Source organism: Arachis ipaensis, chromosome B06 (assembly GCF_000816755.2).
Source record: "Arachis ipaensis cultivar K30076 chromosome B06, Araip1.1, whole genome shotgun sequence".
Lineage (NCBI taxonomy): Eukaryota > Viridiplantae > Streptophyta > Magnoliopsida > Fabales > Fabaceae > Arachis > Arachis ipaensis.
In genome coordinates this window covers 17,191,316-17,206,896 of record NC_029790.2, presented here as the reverse complement: position 1 = coordinate 17,206,896, position 15,581 = coordinate 17,191,316, and the positions used below count along the sequence as shown (strand labels likewise).

The following is a 15,581-nucleotide window of genomic DNA, read 5'->3' as shown; positions in this document are numbered from 1 at the left end:
ACACATACCTAGAGAATAGAATGGTAGAGTAGATATCTTATTCAAATTAGCTACTTCTAAGGTACAAGATTTTTCAAATGGTTTATCACCATTAACTCTTAATAAGCCGAGTATATATAACAAATATGTCCTAAGTTTATCATAACAGGCAGACTGGAGGAGCCCATACATAAATTACTTGAAAACTCGGAAGATACCACCAAAAGAAAAACTGAAGATTTTTAAAACCAAAGCAAGTTACTAGTTACTACACCATCATGGGAAATGACTTATATAAAAGAGAATTCTTCCGGCCCTTACTCAAATGTCTTGGCCCCACAGAAGCAGAATTGGCAATATTCGAGCTCTATGAAGGCATCTGCGGCACTCACCTAGAGGTTAGAACCTGACCTCAAAAATCTTAAAGGAAGGATACTACTGGCCGACATTAAGAAAAGATTGCATGGAAAAAGTCCAGCATTGTGACAGTTATCAGAAATGCACGCCAATGATCCACAGCCCACTCAAACTATTACATACTTTAGAAGTCGGATGGAGTTTTCATAAATGGGGACTTGACATTCTCGGAACTTTTCCAACGTCAGTAGGCCAAGTAAAGTTCTTGCTAGTAGTCATAGATGATTTTACAAAATGGATTGATGCATAACCACTTGCAAAAATAACCTCGGATAAGGTATGTGGTGCGTGGAATTACACTTCGCAAAACTGAACCAGCAAGTGCACTGGGTCGTCCAAGTAATACCTGAGTGAGTCAGGGTCGATCCCACGAGGATTGTGATTTGAAGCAAGCTATAGTTATCTTATAGATCTTAGTCAGTCAGATAGAAAAGTTGTTTGTTTGTTTAAAGCGCATAAAAGGAAAATAAAGAAAACGTTACTCAGTTGATGGTGAAAGTAATAATAAGAAGATGGTTAAGGCTTGAAGATGCTTTGATCTTCTGGATTAATCCGGTCTTACTGTCTACTCCAACTGTGAATGATTTCTTCTATGGCAGGTTGTAAGTAATCAATGCCTTTCTTGAGAGGTCGCCAATGCTCCTCCAGATTTGAATCCCAGGGTTAGTACGGATCAAGTCTGATTGAGGGTGAAGCTTCTGCAGTTCATTCTCTTTAGTGATCCTACTCAAAATGCCACAGACAAGGTCGAATCTTCCGGATCAGAGAATGCTGCACCTTTAGTTCTAGCCTCTACCACAAAGACTCTAATCTCCCCATACCTCGGCTGAACTGGTGTCTCGAGAAGTCCCCAACGAAGTCGTCGATTAGCCGTCTAAGAGATAAGTGAACATTACTATTTTCTATGGTGAAAAGCCTTCAGTAGGGATATTTTTATTTTCCAGCCCCTAGGTATTTTCCTTTTGGGGCCTTCCTCCTTGGTGGATAGTGTACATCCAACACCAAACTTACGTTTGGTCTTAGGAGGGATTGAATTGGTTTTAATCAAGGGAGGAGGCTTGAATGCTATATGTGAGTACCTCCCTTGTCAGGAGATAGTGGTGGGTTAACAACCTCGAACACCATCCAGTCCTCATGCAAGGTAATCCTTGTTTCTTGTGCCTCTTGGATTCTCAGCTTCTTCATCATAGATGAAGGTATCAGATTTAAACTTAAGCCAAGATCATACAGGGTTTTGTCAAAAGTATCTTTCCAGTAGTCCATAGGATCTGAAAGCTCCCTGGATTTGGCATCTTCCTTGGCAGCTCATTCTGAATTAGGATACTATACTTCTCAATAAGTACCTCTATTTCAGCTCTCCTTAGGTCCTTCTTTTAAAAAAGAATGTCTTTTAGACAGGCCGTATAGGGGGTCTTTTTTTCCAATACCTTTGTAGTAGAGATATTGACTTGCAGCTCCTTAAGGGCTGCTGGAAAATGAGCCAACTGCTCATCTGCCGGTTCTTTCTGCACGCCAAGAAAAGATAGCTCTTGAGGCTCTTTTACCTCTGCAAGGGGGTGCTCTGTGGTAATCACAGGCTTCTCTTGCACATCCAGAGAAGATTCAACTCGAGGTTCCTTCTTCTCTGTAGGGCCGTGCTCAATGGCATTCTCAGGATCCTCCTGGTTCTTGATTGCCTTCAGTCCCTCAGTAGCAGACTCCTGAGGTTCGGCCTCTTTGGTGAAGACTACTGTCTCACCTTCTTTTAAGGTCTCCTTTCCAGAGAGTATCAGGCTTTCTGTGAGGGCCCTATAGGGATGCACCTCCTCAAACAACTCAGTGGGAGAAGTATTAACCAGCTCAGGTGTCCACTGGTCATAGGTGTCAGTGTCTCCTTGAGGGTGGTCACCACTCATAGCACTAGGAGCACTATAACTCTCAGCAGGGGGTGCGGCTACAGTCTCCTGTCTAGAACTTCTGTCCTGACTGGGGTCTGAACATTTGTTGCTAACTTAGCCAATCTCTGCGAGGGAGAGAACCTGTTCATGAATTTGTTAATAACCTTATCCCATGTATTCACACTTCCTTTGGGTACAATATACCACCAATCTCTTCCTCGATCTCTCAGAGCAAATGGGAATAGTTTTAGCTTGTAGAATTCAGGGTCCATTCCATTGGTTTCTGCAGTGTCACAGAACTGTAGGAAGTCAGAGATGAATCTACTAGGGTCTTCCTGTGGATGTCCGTAAAATTGAAACTTCTGCAACACTAGGGTGATCAGTTATGGGTTGATCTCAAAGTTACTTGCTCTAATAGGGAGTGTATTGATACCTCTTCCACAGAAATCAGGAGTAAGATCTGTGTCGGGGTCCAGAAGTCTCCTGGCCTGCGCATTCCACTTCAAACTCATAGTGATCTTGGTGTTCCTGCATGCATAAATAAGAGACAAAAAAATAGGAGTCTCTATGTCAGAGTATAGAGAACTCCTTGTGAGATATGAAGAAGAAAGAAGAATGAAGATGTAGGAATGAGATGAAGAATTCGAATAAAAAGGGCAGAAGAATTCGAAAATTAGAAGTAAAAAAAGAAACTAGAATTAAAATATTTTTGTTTTTATTTTATTTATTAATTAAATTCAAAAAACAAGAGGGAAAATAAAAGCTAATTAACTAAAAAGATTTAAAAATTAGAAGAGAGTGTTTGAAAAAAGAGGAGAGAAGAATTAGTTAGAAAGTTTTGAAAAAGAAGAAAGAGAAATCAAGTAACTAGTTAAGAAGATTTGAAAATAAGATAGAAGATTAGAAAAGATTTGATTTTAAAATTCTTTTTGAAAAAGTCAACAAGATAAGATAAGAATTGAAAAGATTTGAAAAAGATTTTGAAACTAAATTTTAAAAGAAGATAAGATAGAAAATGTTTTGAATTAAAAATAAGATAAGTTAGGTAAGAAAGATAAAATAAGGAAGTTAAGAAAAGATAAGTTTTAAATCAAAAAGATTTGAAATCAAAATAAAAAGTTAGTTTCTAATTTAAAAATATTTGAAATTTAAATTTTAAAAGAATGATAAGATAAGAAAGAATCAAATTTTAAAAGAAAAGATTTGAAATTTGATTTTTGAAAAAGATTTGATTTTGAAATTTGAAATTTTAAATTTTAAATTTTGAAATTGAATTTTAAAATTTGAATTTGAAATAAGATAAGATAAGGTTTTGAAAATTGAATTTTAAATTTTGAATTTTGAATTTGAAATAAGATAAGATAAAGATTTGAAAAAGATGAGAATTGAAATTTGATTTTTTTGAAAAGATTTGATTTTAAGATAAGATAAGATATAATTTGAAATTAAAATTTGAATTTTTTTTTGAAAATTTCGAAAATTAAGGTAAAAAGATAGAAAAGATATTTTTTATTTTTTGAATTAATGAAGAAAGAGAAAAACAACCAAAAGACACTAAACTTAAAGTTTTTAGATCAAAGAAGTACAAATTTTCGAAAATCAAGAGAACAAACACCAAAAGACACCAAATTTAAAACTTTTAAGATCAAAACAAGAAGAAAAATAAGAACACTTTAAAGATCAAGAAGAACACCAAGAACAAAACTCAAAGGATTCAAAGAAAACAAGAACATGCAAAGGACACCAAACTTAAAAATTTTGAAAACCAAAGACACAATTTTCAAAAATTTTAAAAGAAAAGATTCAAGAAGACACCAAACTTAAAGATTGACACAAGACTCAAACAAAAGATACTATTTTTTTGAAAATTTTTAGAAAAAAAGACTCAAGAAATTCGAAAAAGACTCAAACAAGAACAAGAACAAACACTCAAACCAAAAATCAAGATTAATAAAGAAAAGAAAAGGTTTTTGAAAAATTTTTTATTTTTTCGAAAAAGAAGAGGAAAATAAAAGACTAAAAAAATTAAAAACAATACCTAATCTAAGCAACAAGATAATCCGTTAGTTGTTCAAACTCAAACAATCCCCGGCAATGGCACCAAAAACTTGGTAACCAGAATTACACTTCGCACAACTGAACAAGCAAGTGCACTGGGTTGTCCAAGTAATACCTGAGTGAGTCAAGGTCGATCCCACGAGGATTGTGATTTGAAGCAAGCCGGTTATCTTATAGATCTTTGTCAAGCGGATAGAAAGGTTGTTTGTTTGTTTAAAGCGCAGAAAAGGAAAATAAAAAAAACGTTACTCAGTTGATGGTAAAAGCAATAATAAGAAGATGGTTAAGGCTTGGAGATGGTTTGTTCTTTTGGATTAATCCGGTCTTACTGTCTACTCCAACTGTGAATGATTTCCTCTATGGCAGGCTGTAAGTAATCAACGCCTTTCTTGAGAGGTCGCCAATGCTCCTCCAGATTTGAATCCCAGGGTTAGTGCGGATCCAGTCTGATTGAGGATGAAGCTCCTGCAGTTCATTCTCCTTAGTGATCCTACTCAAAACGCCATAGACAAGGTCGAATCTTCCGGATCAGAGAATGCTGCGCCTTTGGTTTTAGCCTCTACCACAAAGACTCTAATCTTCCCATACCTCGGCTGAACTGGTGTCTCGAGAAGTTCCCAACGAAGTCGTAGATTAGCCGTCTAAGAGATGTATAATCAAGCTAGTGGTTCATTATTGTCCGATGAAAGACTCACTCTGAACCCATGTAGAATGAGATAACCTTGTGCTGGTTCAACGCATTCATAATAATGAAGAACGAAGATACATCTTAGAATAGAGAATCAAACACAAATTGAGATAGAACGGTAGTACTTTATTAATCCATAAAACTCAGCAGAGCTCCTCCCCTCAACCTAGGAGGTTTAGAAACTCATACTGATAGAAAATACAATATGAACGTGTAAAGTGGTGGAAGATCCCTGAAAAGTGTAAAAGTTCTCAAATAAATACTAGACTAATGACTAAGGATTACATAAGAAGGGTAAAACAGTCTTTTAGTGCTAAAATCCACTTCTGTGGCCCACTTGGCGAGTGTTTGGACTGAGCTTGATTGAGATCCACGTGTTAGGAGGCCTCTAGGGCATTGAACACTAGCTGGGGGGGTCCTTTTTCGGCGTTGGACACTGGTCTCTTCTCCCTTGGGCGTTGGACGCCAGAATAGGGCTGAAAACTGGCGTTGAACGCCAGTTTTGGGCCTTCAATTCTGAAGCAAAGTATAAAATATTATATATTTCTGGAAAGCCCTGAATGTTATATTTTCATATCCGTTGAGAACGCTCCATTTGGACTTCTGCAGCTCCAGAAAATCTCTTTCGAGTGTAAGGAGGTCAGATCCTGACAGCATCTGCAGCACTTTCTTTGTCTCTGAATCAGACTTTTGCTCCAACTCCTCAATTTTAGCCAGAAATTATCTAAAATTGCATAAAAATACATAAACTCAAAGTAGAATCCAAAAATTTGAATTTTTTACTAAAACTTATGAAAATATAATAAAACTTAAATAAAACATACTAAAAACTATATGAAAATGATGGCAAAAAGCGTATAAAATATCCGCTCATCAGTATGCTCTTTCATCTGAAAATTCCTGATGTGTAGATAAGAAAATTGCAGATTTTTGAACAAATCTTCACATCAAACACCATTTTTCCTCTATAAAGCACCCACAAAGCAACGAGCTTGCAGAGACAGCAAATAAAGATATTTTGCAGGCTTTAAGAAAAAAAATTAACAGAGGCCAAAGGACGCTGGACCGAACTTATTCCCGAAATCCTATGGAGTTATAATACAATACCACAATCATCAACAAAAGAAATGTCGTTCCGACTATTGTGTGGAATAAATTCAATGGTGCCAGTAGAGATCTCACAGAGCTCTTGCATGACATAACCAATACAGATGCACGACTAACCAAGCTCGACATGTTGGACGAAGAACCTAACTTGGCAAGGCTAAAACAACAATTTATTCAACTTATAATACAACAAAAGTACAACAAAAATGTTCGACCATTAGGCGGGTTTTTGCTATTTGGCGGTCCCAATTTTTCAGCCCGGCCCGCCTTTTTTGGCGGGTTACGCGGGATGGCCCGGCGGGTTTAGGCCCGTTTGCCACCCCTAACCAAGATATTGTAACAAGGAGATATAGTACTTCGGAAAATTGAAGAAGTCCGAAAACCCCTGGGACATGAAAAATTAGCAACGACTTGGGAAGGCCCTTTCAGGGTGTTGAAGATTCATGGAAAAGGAGCCTATTCTTTGTAGACATTAGCTGGAACCGAGTTACCCAACACTTGGAACATATCCCCCTTAAAATTCTATTATAGCTAATTCTTTGTAAAAAGACAGGACTGAGAGATACTCCTTTTCCTGATCACGAGATTTTTTCCCGCAATGAGTTTTACTCGGACAGGTTTTAACGAGGCCGATCACCCCGCGCCTTCCACAACGGAATGTCTTGTCAATAAAGACCAAAATATTTCTATATTGCCTAATTTGCACAAACCAACATATCAAAATTTGGAAGTCAATAAGTTGTTGCAATCAAAACAACCATATTATCCAAACATCAAAAAACTTTTTTCTACAAAACAACACCGATGTCAAAAGATCGATCACAACCCAACAAACACAAAACCAATACCAAAAGATTGGCAAGAATCCAACAATAAAGTTCAAATAAAAAGTCTCAAACTAAATACAAGTCAAAATCCTAAATATTTTTATCAGTAGTAGCAACGTTCTCATCTTACACTTCACCAGCTTCATCTTAAAAAAGCTCACCATTTACGACGATCTTGGTAACATCGAGCTTGCCAACATCAAACTCAGGTGCGAAAGCCACCACTTGATTCGTTGCCCGATCAAACCCCACGGCAAACATCTCTAACACTTCATTTTCCAGTTCATGAATTCTGGATGTCATTTTTCTCTTTGCATTATCATCCTCTTCCATCTGATTTTGCAAGAGATGAATCTGATCTTGAAGCTTAGCAATTTTTTCTTCTCCATTTTTCATCTTAGCAGTGACATCTATGATAACATCTTCTTTCTCTTTCACAAACTTTGCCAAGTTTGCCATTTTTTCTGACACATCTTTCTCATTGGCACTTAGCAGCTCTATGGTTCGACCTATACACAACAACCTCAACACAACTACCTATAAACAAATAATCACATCAGACTGAGCAAAAAGCAAATGACAAATAAACAAAAGAAAAAGAAAACTACCTGCATGTACTTCCCAATACCCTCCCTTCTGACTCTCTTTAGCATCCTAACATCACTAGCATGTTGAGCAACCTTATAAGAAAGCTCCACCATAGGAAATTGCTCACTCTACAGAGACTATGGTCCAACTCCATCAACAAAACCATGTAATTTTTTTTGCTTTTCAAAAATAGATTGACCGCCAGTCCCCCACATCCAACTCCTCCTCAGAAAGAATCTCTTAAGACCTCTTTGAGTCAAAACATTTCCATTTCACTTGATAAACAGGGAAAGCACTTGACTGAGCAGCGTCAGTGCCATCCTCTTTCTCCATGCCTGAAACACCACCATCTTTTTCACCTTTCTTTTTCTAGCTAAAGAAAGACTGCAGCCGAGAAGTTGTCAAGTTTGGAACTTTTTCACCTACAACACAACAAAATACACATATCAAAAACACATTACGGTAGCATAAACTCCCTGAAACCATTCACTTATCTATATATACCCCTAGTGCCTCCTTATCTGATTCAACTTTTACCATTTCGGAAATCAACAACAAAATACATGCTGCAAAGAAATCTATCAAGAAACCAAAAAGTAAATTTTCATCTTCATTCCTCCAGTGGCTTCCAACATCTGCGTCAGCTCTGGACACCAGTAAAAGGAAAATTTTTCACCTAACTCATCGTCTAAAGAGAAGGGGTATTTGGTCTCTGATGATTGAACTTTTACAAACATAGCTTTAAAATCTCTAAATGAAGATTTATATAAAATAAACAGCAAACGGCCAAGATAGCTACTGAGGTTAATCCAAAGACTTTTTCGAACACCCTTAGATTGAAATAAAGAGAAAATGATATTTAGTAAATGTGGGAAATCAAGAAAATCCATTAGGCATTGAAAGGCTCGTAGAAAAGCCCATGCATTTGGGTGAAGCTATGAAGGTGCACAATTCAACTGAGCCAAGACATTACACTCAAAATCTGAAAATAAAAACTTCAAATTTAATTCTGTCAAATTCAGCTGTGAGGGTGCACAATCTCCTTTTCTCTCGCACACTCTCTCCTCACTGCTGCAAGGGAGCAATTCTATACCGACAGCAGCACCAGCCTTTATCAATTTCAAAGAATTGAGTCCACGCAACAACTCAACATTATTGAAGGCTGAAGTGTGATGCTTCACGTTAACGTGAACCCAACGATAGATATCCTCCTTTTTAACTTCTACCACCTTATCCCTAGCCATTAGTGAAAGAAACAAAATCAAAAGACAAGAATTGCAAACCTTTAGAAGTCATGTCTTTTGCTTCTCCACAGTAAGATAAAATAGATAGCCAATGTCCTTTTCCAAAGCACAACAAGTAATAAAGAAATCCAACAAACCCCCCTCACACGTTCTCCCACTACTCAACGGTTAGATTTTAAAACTGCTAATTTACCATGGTGATGTGTGGCGGTGATTTTCTCGAAGTAACCACCAAAGACATTATTACACCCATCACACTTTTCGTATTCTAAAAACGTAAAAAAAACCAAGCTTGCCCGTGCCTACCGAAATGATGCGCGTTGAATTTGGAAGCTCAAAGGATAAGGATTAATTTGAGGTATAACACCAGGAGTAAAGCTTAACTTGCTAACTACAGGATACGGATCCATCTAGTCAAGTTTGGGGACTATGTTCCTTAACTCTCATAACTCGGAGAGATACGGTTATACCTCGGATACGCATTCAAAATATTTTCAAATAAACAAACGGCCCAGTATGAAAAAATGCCTCCAACGATAACTAGCAGTGCTAATACGACTAAAAGGGATAGATTTAGAAAAAAAAATCACAATCCTAACAATTTTAGTTCTGTTTCTACTTTAAGAGATATATTATTAAATTGAATGTTGGAGTCCTTTTTGTATGTTCCACGCCAGGTTCAAGCTCCAAGAATCTCACATATCTAATGTCCAGGAAGCTCGGAAGCGTTCACTACACAACAGCGACGAGTTATAATTTGAAAAGTATCCTTGACAGAATAATATGTATATGATAAAGACAGCAATAACCAGTTCTATACTAAAACAAAAATATTATACTATTGTAAGAAAATTTGATTATACATTTATAAAGTATTTCAATGTGTATAAAGTTGAACAAATATATAACGTCTAATTTTGTGTACTCATTTTGTATTTTCGCAAAAAAATGATAGATGTGAAAATTAAAGAAAAAATATGAATTAATCTATTTTCATGGATTTATGTATTATTAGTGTTTAAAATGATTACAGATACACACAAGTTAAATATGCTAGAAATATAACTATTTAATAATTTTATATTTTTATGATATAATATCAAAATTTTTATGATTTAAAAGTTTAGAGATGAGATCAAACCAAAACAAATAGAAAATGTATAACTATTAACTTTATCATGTATTATTTATTCTGTATTTAAATCACAAATATTTATTTAAGAGTTAATTACGTTTTTGGTTTCTAAGGTTTAGGACGAAAATTTTATTCGTCCTCAACCCTTTTTTGAGTTTGAAATCGTCTCTAGCGTTGGATTTAGATTTAAAATCATCCTTCGATAAAAAATGCTCTTATTAGTTTCTCTCTCTCATTATCAGAGTCTTCTTCCCTCTTCACCTCTTCCATTACTCTTTAAATTTGTCAGATTTTTTCAAGCTCTAACAACAACAACAACAACAACTATATAACTACTGTCCTTTTAAAACTCAAGTAAATTAATTAAGCAAATAAACAAATTAATAAAGCAAATTAACAATCAACACATACAATAAAGAGAGGATTCAGTTCAACATAATAGCCAAACAACTGTGATAGAGACGGCAACGACAGAGATAGGAGAAACCGAAAATACACACAACAGGTCACGCACACAATGCAGACACAAAACAAAACGAAGAGCAGTTTCATTTAAGAGAGATACAATATATAGAGAGGGAAGAGAGAATTCAAGAACAAGTTTGTATCAGCTTCAGTTGAAGAACAAGATGGTGGTTGAAGATACCCAGAAATCAAGCATCACTGACAACCAAATCACCACAAACCCTAATAACGAAAACAAAGAACTTGAGGAGGGAGAGATTCTCGACGACAACTCCTTCGCCACCTCCAGGCCACCTTCCTCCTCCGGCGCCGACACCCTTGCCCGCAACTTGGCCCACACCCTCTTCAGAACTCTTCGAACTTCTGGTTCGATAACTCCTCCGCTAAGTCCAAGCAAGCAGCTTGGGGAAGCTCCATCAAGCCCATTTATACCTCTGTTACCGTTGAAGATTTCTGGAGGTCAACCTTCTTTCTTTTCCCATTTTTCTACTTTTGGGCACGATCAAAATAGGATGGCAAAAGGGGAGAGGCGTGCGACGGAGAAGAGGCCGGAGGTTGGGATGGCAAGAAAGGAGAGGGAGGTGTGATCGGCGAGGTCAGACGAGACTGGGGCGAGGAGGGTAGTGAATTGGAAGAAGTCAAGAAAGAACGAGAAGAGGGCGGTGAATTTAGGAACTGAAGATGGTAAGTGAAAAGAAGGAGGAGGGTATTTTTGTCCAAAAATTAGAGAAATGACGATTTTAAAACCAAGTTAAACTTTAGAAATGATTTTGTATACAAAAAAAAAAAATTGGTGATGAAAAATTTTTCGACCTGTATCTTGAAAACTAAAATCGTACTTAACCCTTCATTTAATTTAGACAACAGCAATAAAATGTTAATTTACGACGGATTAGTCATTAACTTGTCCGTTTGAAAAATATCCTTAAAAGGCACATGATGCGTTTCTGGATAAACCGATGTTTTTACTCTTTAGAAAGATCACGAGCGAGTTGAAAGGAGAAAAGAAAAGAACGTCGCCGATTAATTGAGAAATAAAGTAAGTCTTATTAATCGGTTTCCGAATTATTCATTTCAATCGTCTATTAGTGCAATAGTTTCATAATAAAAGTACAAAAGAGATTTGCTACCATAGGTCTGCAGCATTGTGATGTTTTGTTTTTGGGTAGAGAAAGTATTGTGAACCAATATTAATGGTGTATAATGTGTATAATAAATTAAAAAAAAAGATAAAATTACAATTAAAAATTAGATCATTAATTAATTATTTAATTTCAAATTTTAAAATTTGAAAAATTAGGATTAGTATTTAAATCTATTCACACTACGTACGGTTATTTCTAATCTTACCATAACTTTGCGTCACTGAATTCCTCGCCGGCCATACCGATGCCGCCGCATCCTCCCACCGACACCGTCCTCACTTTCGTTGGTCAGCCCGACACGCCTCGCCCTCCGACGCTCAGCCTTGCCGCTTTTTCGTGCCTCTCTTTCGAACCGGCTTCGCTTTCTCCCATTCCTTCAAGCCTCTTCTCACCGATGATATCACCATGCTCTTCTTCTTCTTCGGATCCAAGCATGGTTAGCTTCTTTCAGATTTGAACCCTATGCTTTACAACAGTGTCGTTTTCGTCATGCCTAGTCCTTCAAAACTATGTTTCAACATAATAGTTGTTTCTGTTTATTCATCTTCTTCTTCTATTTTAATGGTAAATTTAGGATGGTCATTATGCGGATGGTTATTTTAATTTTTATATAGATGATTATGTTGATTGAATTGAGTTTAGTTATATATAATTAAAATATGTTAGATGTTCAATTTATTAGGTATGCGGATGATTATTTTTATCCTGAAGTAGATGGTTATTTTTACTAAGGGTGAGTGGCGTGTGGCAAGCCAAGTAGCAATGGTAAAATGGGATGATTATTGATGAAGGTAGGGTGGCCGGCGGCTGAAAAAGAAGAGAATATTGGAGTGAAATGCTTTACTAAATTAAGAATTAAGATTTTAGATGGTTATTTTTTTGAAATAACTAACTGGATTTTTTTTAAATTTAAAATTTGAAATTGAAGAATTTGAAATTTAAAATTTGATGTGAAATAATTAAATGAGAGTTTTTAAATTTATTATTTATTTTTATTAGACTAAATAACCAACTCATTGTACACATTATAAAGATTTTTCATTGGGGATTCATTTTTCATTGGCTACTTAGCGGATTCATTTTTCATTAGATGAAGACGACCTAATGAACTCAATTGAGTCCTTTTGAGGAGTGTATTGGATCTATCGTTCCCGTTTAGCTGCAGTAGGGGCGCTATAAGAATTACCATTGGAGGCGCAGGAGTATATAACTTGTTCGCCAGAACAGAGCACCTTTAATGGGAGTATTGGGAGCATTTCAAGATGGAGAGACACATATATAGCATTCACACCACACCACTCCATCGCTGCATAGATAGAGTTGCAAGCTGCATCCTTATATATAGTCCATGTTTGTTTTGTTAACATGGATCAAACAGAGATCTGTTTGGGGGACTTGGAGCTTGAGCTGGTGGATGGAGTTGACGACGATGGCGGGCGCTTATTATTGTCTTGCTTTCCGGCGGAGATGCGTAAACGGGTGTCCCTATAGACGGCGTCGAGCTCGTCAAAGATAACTTCAATAGTTGGACGATTCTTGCCGTGTTTTGCAATACACAGAACCGCTATGTGCAATATGGATTCGAAGTTCGCCTTGTTAACCTCGCCTCCTAGCCTCGGGTCCTCAAAATCTCTCAGCGGACGCTTTCCCATACTTACATCTCGAGCCTTTCTGGTCAGCTGGTCTCTTGCATCAAGATCCATCTCTATCACTTTCTGTCCTGAAAGGATTTGTAAAGCCACAATCCCAAAGCTGTACACGTCACTTGCACAGGTTAGCTTCGCATTGCTCATGTACTCAGGATCCATGTACCCTATTGTCCCTCTAATGTCTGTGAATACCTTGCTCTCTTCTACCCCCATCATCCTTGCCAATCCGAAATCCGACAGTTTCGCTTGGTATTCCTCCGTCAGAAGTATGTTTGTCAGCTGAAAACATGCAAGCATCAAATTTGTTAGAATACGTAGGATAAAATTATAAATTTACGGCAAAATCAATCGTAGTATAAATACATAGTGATTGAATTAATCAAGGTACATACCTTTATATCTCTATGGACAACGCAGCCTTCTATATGATAGTGGAGATACTTTAGTGCAAATGAACAATCCCTCAAAATTTTCACTCTTGTTTCCCAATTCAAATGGCAGTCTTTTTCTGAATAACCAATGTTATGGTTTATTTTTTAATCACACTGAAGATAAAGTTAAAGGAGCTAGCTAGATAGATGAGAATAGATGACTTACTTAGTAGATGTTGAGCTAGATTTCCGTTAGCACAAAATTCATAAACTAAATATTTCTCGTCACCTTCAATGCAACAACCAAAAAGACAAACAAGGTTCGGATGGCGAAGTCTAGAAAGGCCTTGAATCTCCCGAGTGAATGAATCAGAAGGGCTGCTCTTGGTCAAATGCTTGATGGCAACAAGCTGACCGCTGGGGAGAACGCCTCTGTAAACCTGCCCGGCACTTCCGCGTCCTAGGCATATCTTCTCATCCCTGTAATTCATTGCCTTTTCGATTTCTTGTTTCGTGAAGCAGTATAGTCCTGCCCATGATGTTATCTCCTTCAATTGAAATGGCCTCAATGGCTGCTTCTTCTTCTTGAGTGTATACTTTACCAGTAGAGCTATCAACAACAATACTACCACCACTACTGGCACGCTTATTAACACTAGACTTGCCGAATATTCTGACACAAATTAAAGTAATAATCAACACTTCATACCAAGTTAATAATTAATTAATTCAATTTGATCTAAAGTTATAGGTTGGTATTTAATTTGTTAAGTTACTTGATTTTTTGACCGAAATCGGCGGCAAGCAGCGTAAGAATTTGTCAGCGAGAGATGGGTCATTTTGTTTGCCACCCATAACAGCAACAAGAGCTGCCACCCCGCATACGGCTCTGTCTGGGCCATCTCCGTTGCCTCCGTTCAAAGCGTCTCTCAGGCTCAATATTGCAGTGGTACAATTGGGACATGCCTCAACAAACGGTTGATCGAAGTGTGAGCATTGGTTCAAGGTATCTTGGTACTGCGGCATGGATGCAACATCTTGCATAGCCAAGTTGGAGCAATGGTAGATTTCCTTGTCCATGAACAACGCGTCAAAGCCACACGAGTGTGCTTGCATCTTATATTGGGAGTAGAATAAGGTGCTGCAGTTCTGCCATTGACGCGGGGAAACGAAGAGTGGTCCATGTAGGCTGTGATTATGCAAGGCCAGTGCCTCCGACAAAGCTGTGAGGGCATTGCGGCAACACATGGTGGCCGGGAAGCCATCTGCGGTCCAGCTGCTTATATTCTCTTGGACATTCCAACACTCACCAAACGATGCCACGAACGGGTATGTCGTGAAATTCAAAGCACATTCCACTGCCAATTGAGAATGACAGCTTATATAAGGTATAATGTCAAATTTTAAAGTGTGTTATACCCTTAGGACAAAGGAAAAAATGTCATGTGAGAATATTTTTTTATTTGGTCAGCCACTTAATTAGCTGACTTTTTTTTCCTTTTAATATTAGTGGGTTAAAAGTTTTAGTAACAAAATTTGGTTAAATATAAAAAGATATTTTTTTTTACTAAAAATATCATCTTTTAATATTTTGTTTGATATATTATCAATGTTAAATAGTCTAATCTAATTTAAAAAATATAAAAAATACATCATTACTTAATATAGAATACAAATAAAGAATATAATGAGAATGGATTTTACCTTGTGGTAGGTCATTAGGTGCAGTAGAAACAATCAAGGAAGAATCCAAGAACACTAAGAGAAAGATGAACAAGGCAAACACAGAAACTCCAGTTGAGTGAAATATTGTTTTCATATCCATACCAATCTTTTTGTTTTACCACCAACATAAATTAGATAAGATAGAAAATGATTGAAGAATTGCCAAAATTTTCTTAAAAGGTTAGAGAAATTGGACATATATAATAGATGGAATACCTTGAAGACATCGAATTTTATAAGAATATTCTTTTGATAAAACTCTTATAGGCACATCACAGCTTTCTCTTCTTGCTACCATGCTACCAT

The 15,581-nt window shown here is 36.9% G+C and overlaps 1 protein-coding gene across 1 annotated transcript; it reads right to left on the bottom strand.

Annotated features, from left to right (window-relative positions):
* On the bottom strand, nucleotides 12,545–14,963 carry LOC107646402 (probable receptor-like protein kinase At5g18500; the record flags this gene model as incomplete). Its single annotated transcript, XM_021105451.1, has 4 exons — nucleotides 12,545–13,458; nucleotides 13,572–13,687; nucleotides 13,777–14,223; nucleotides 14,327–14,963. Coding segments are annotated over 4 exons (1,758 nt in total), but the record flags the coding sequence as incomplete, so codon positions are not given.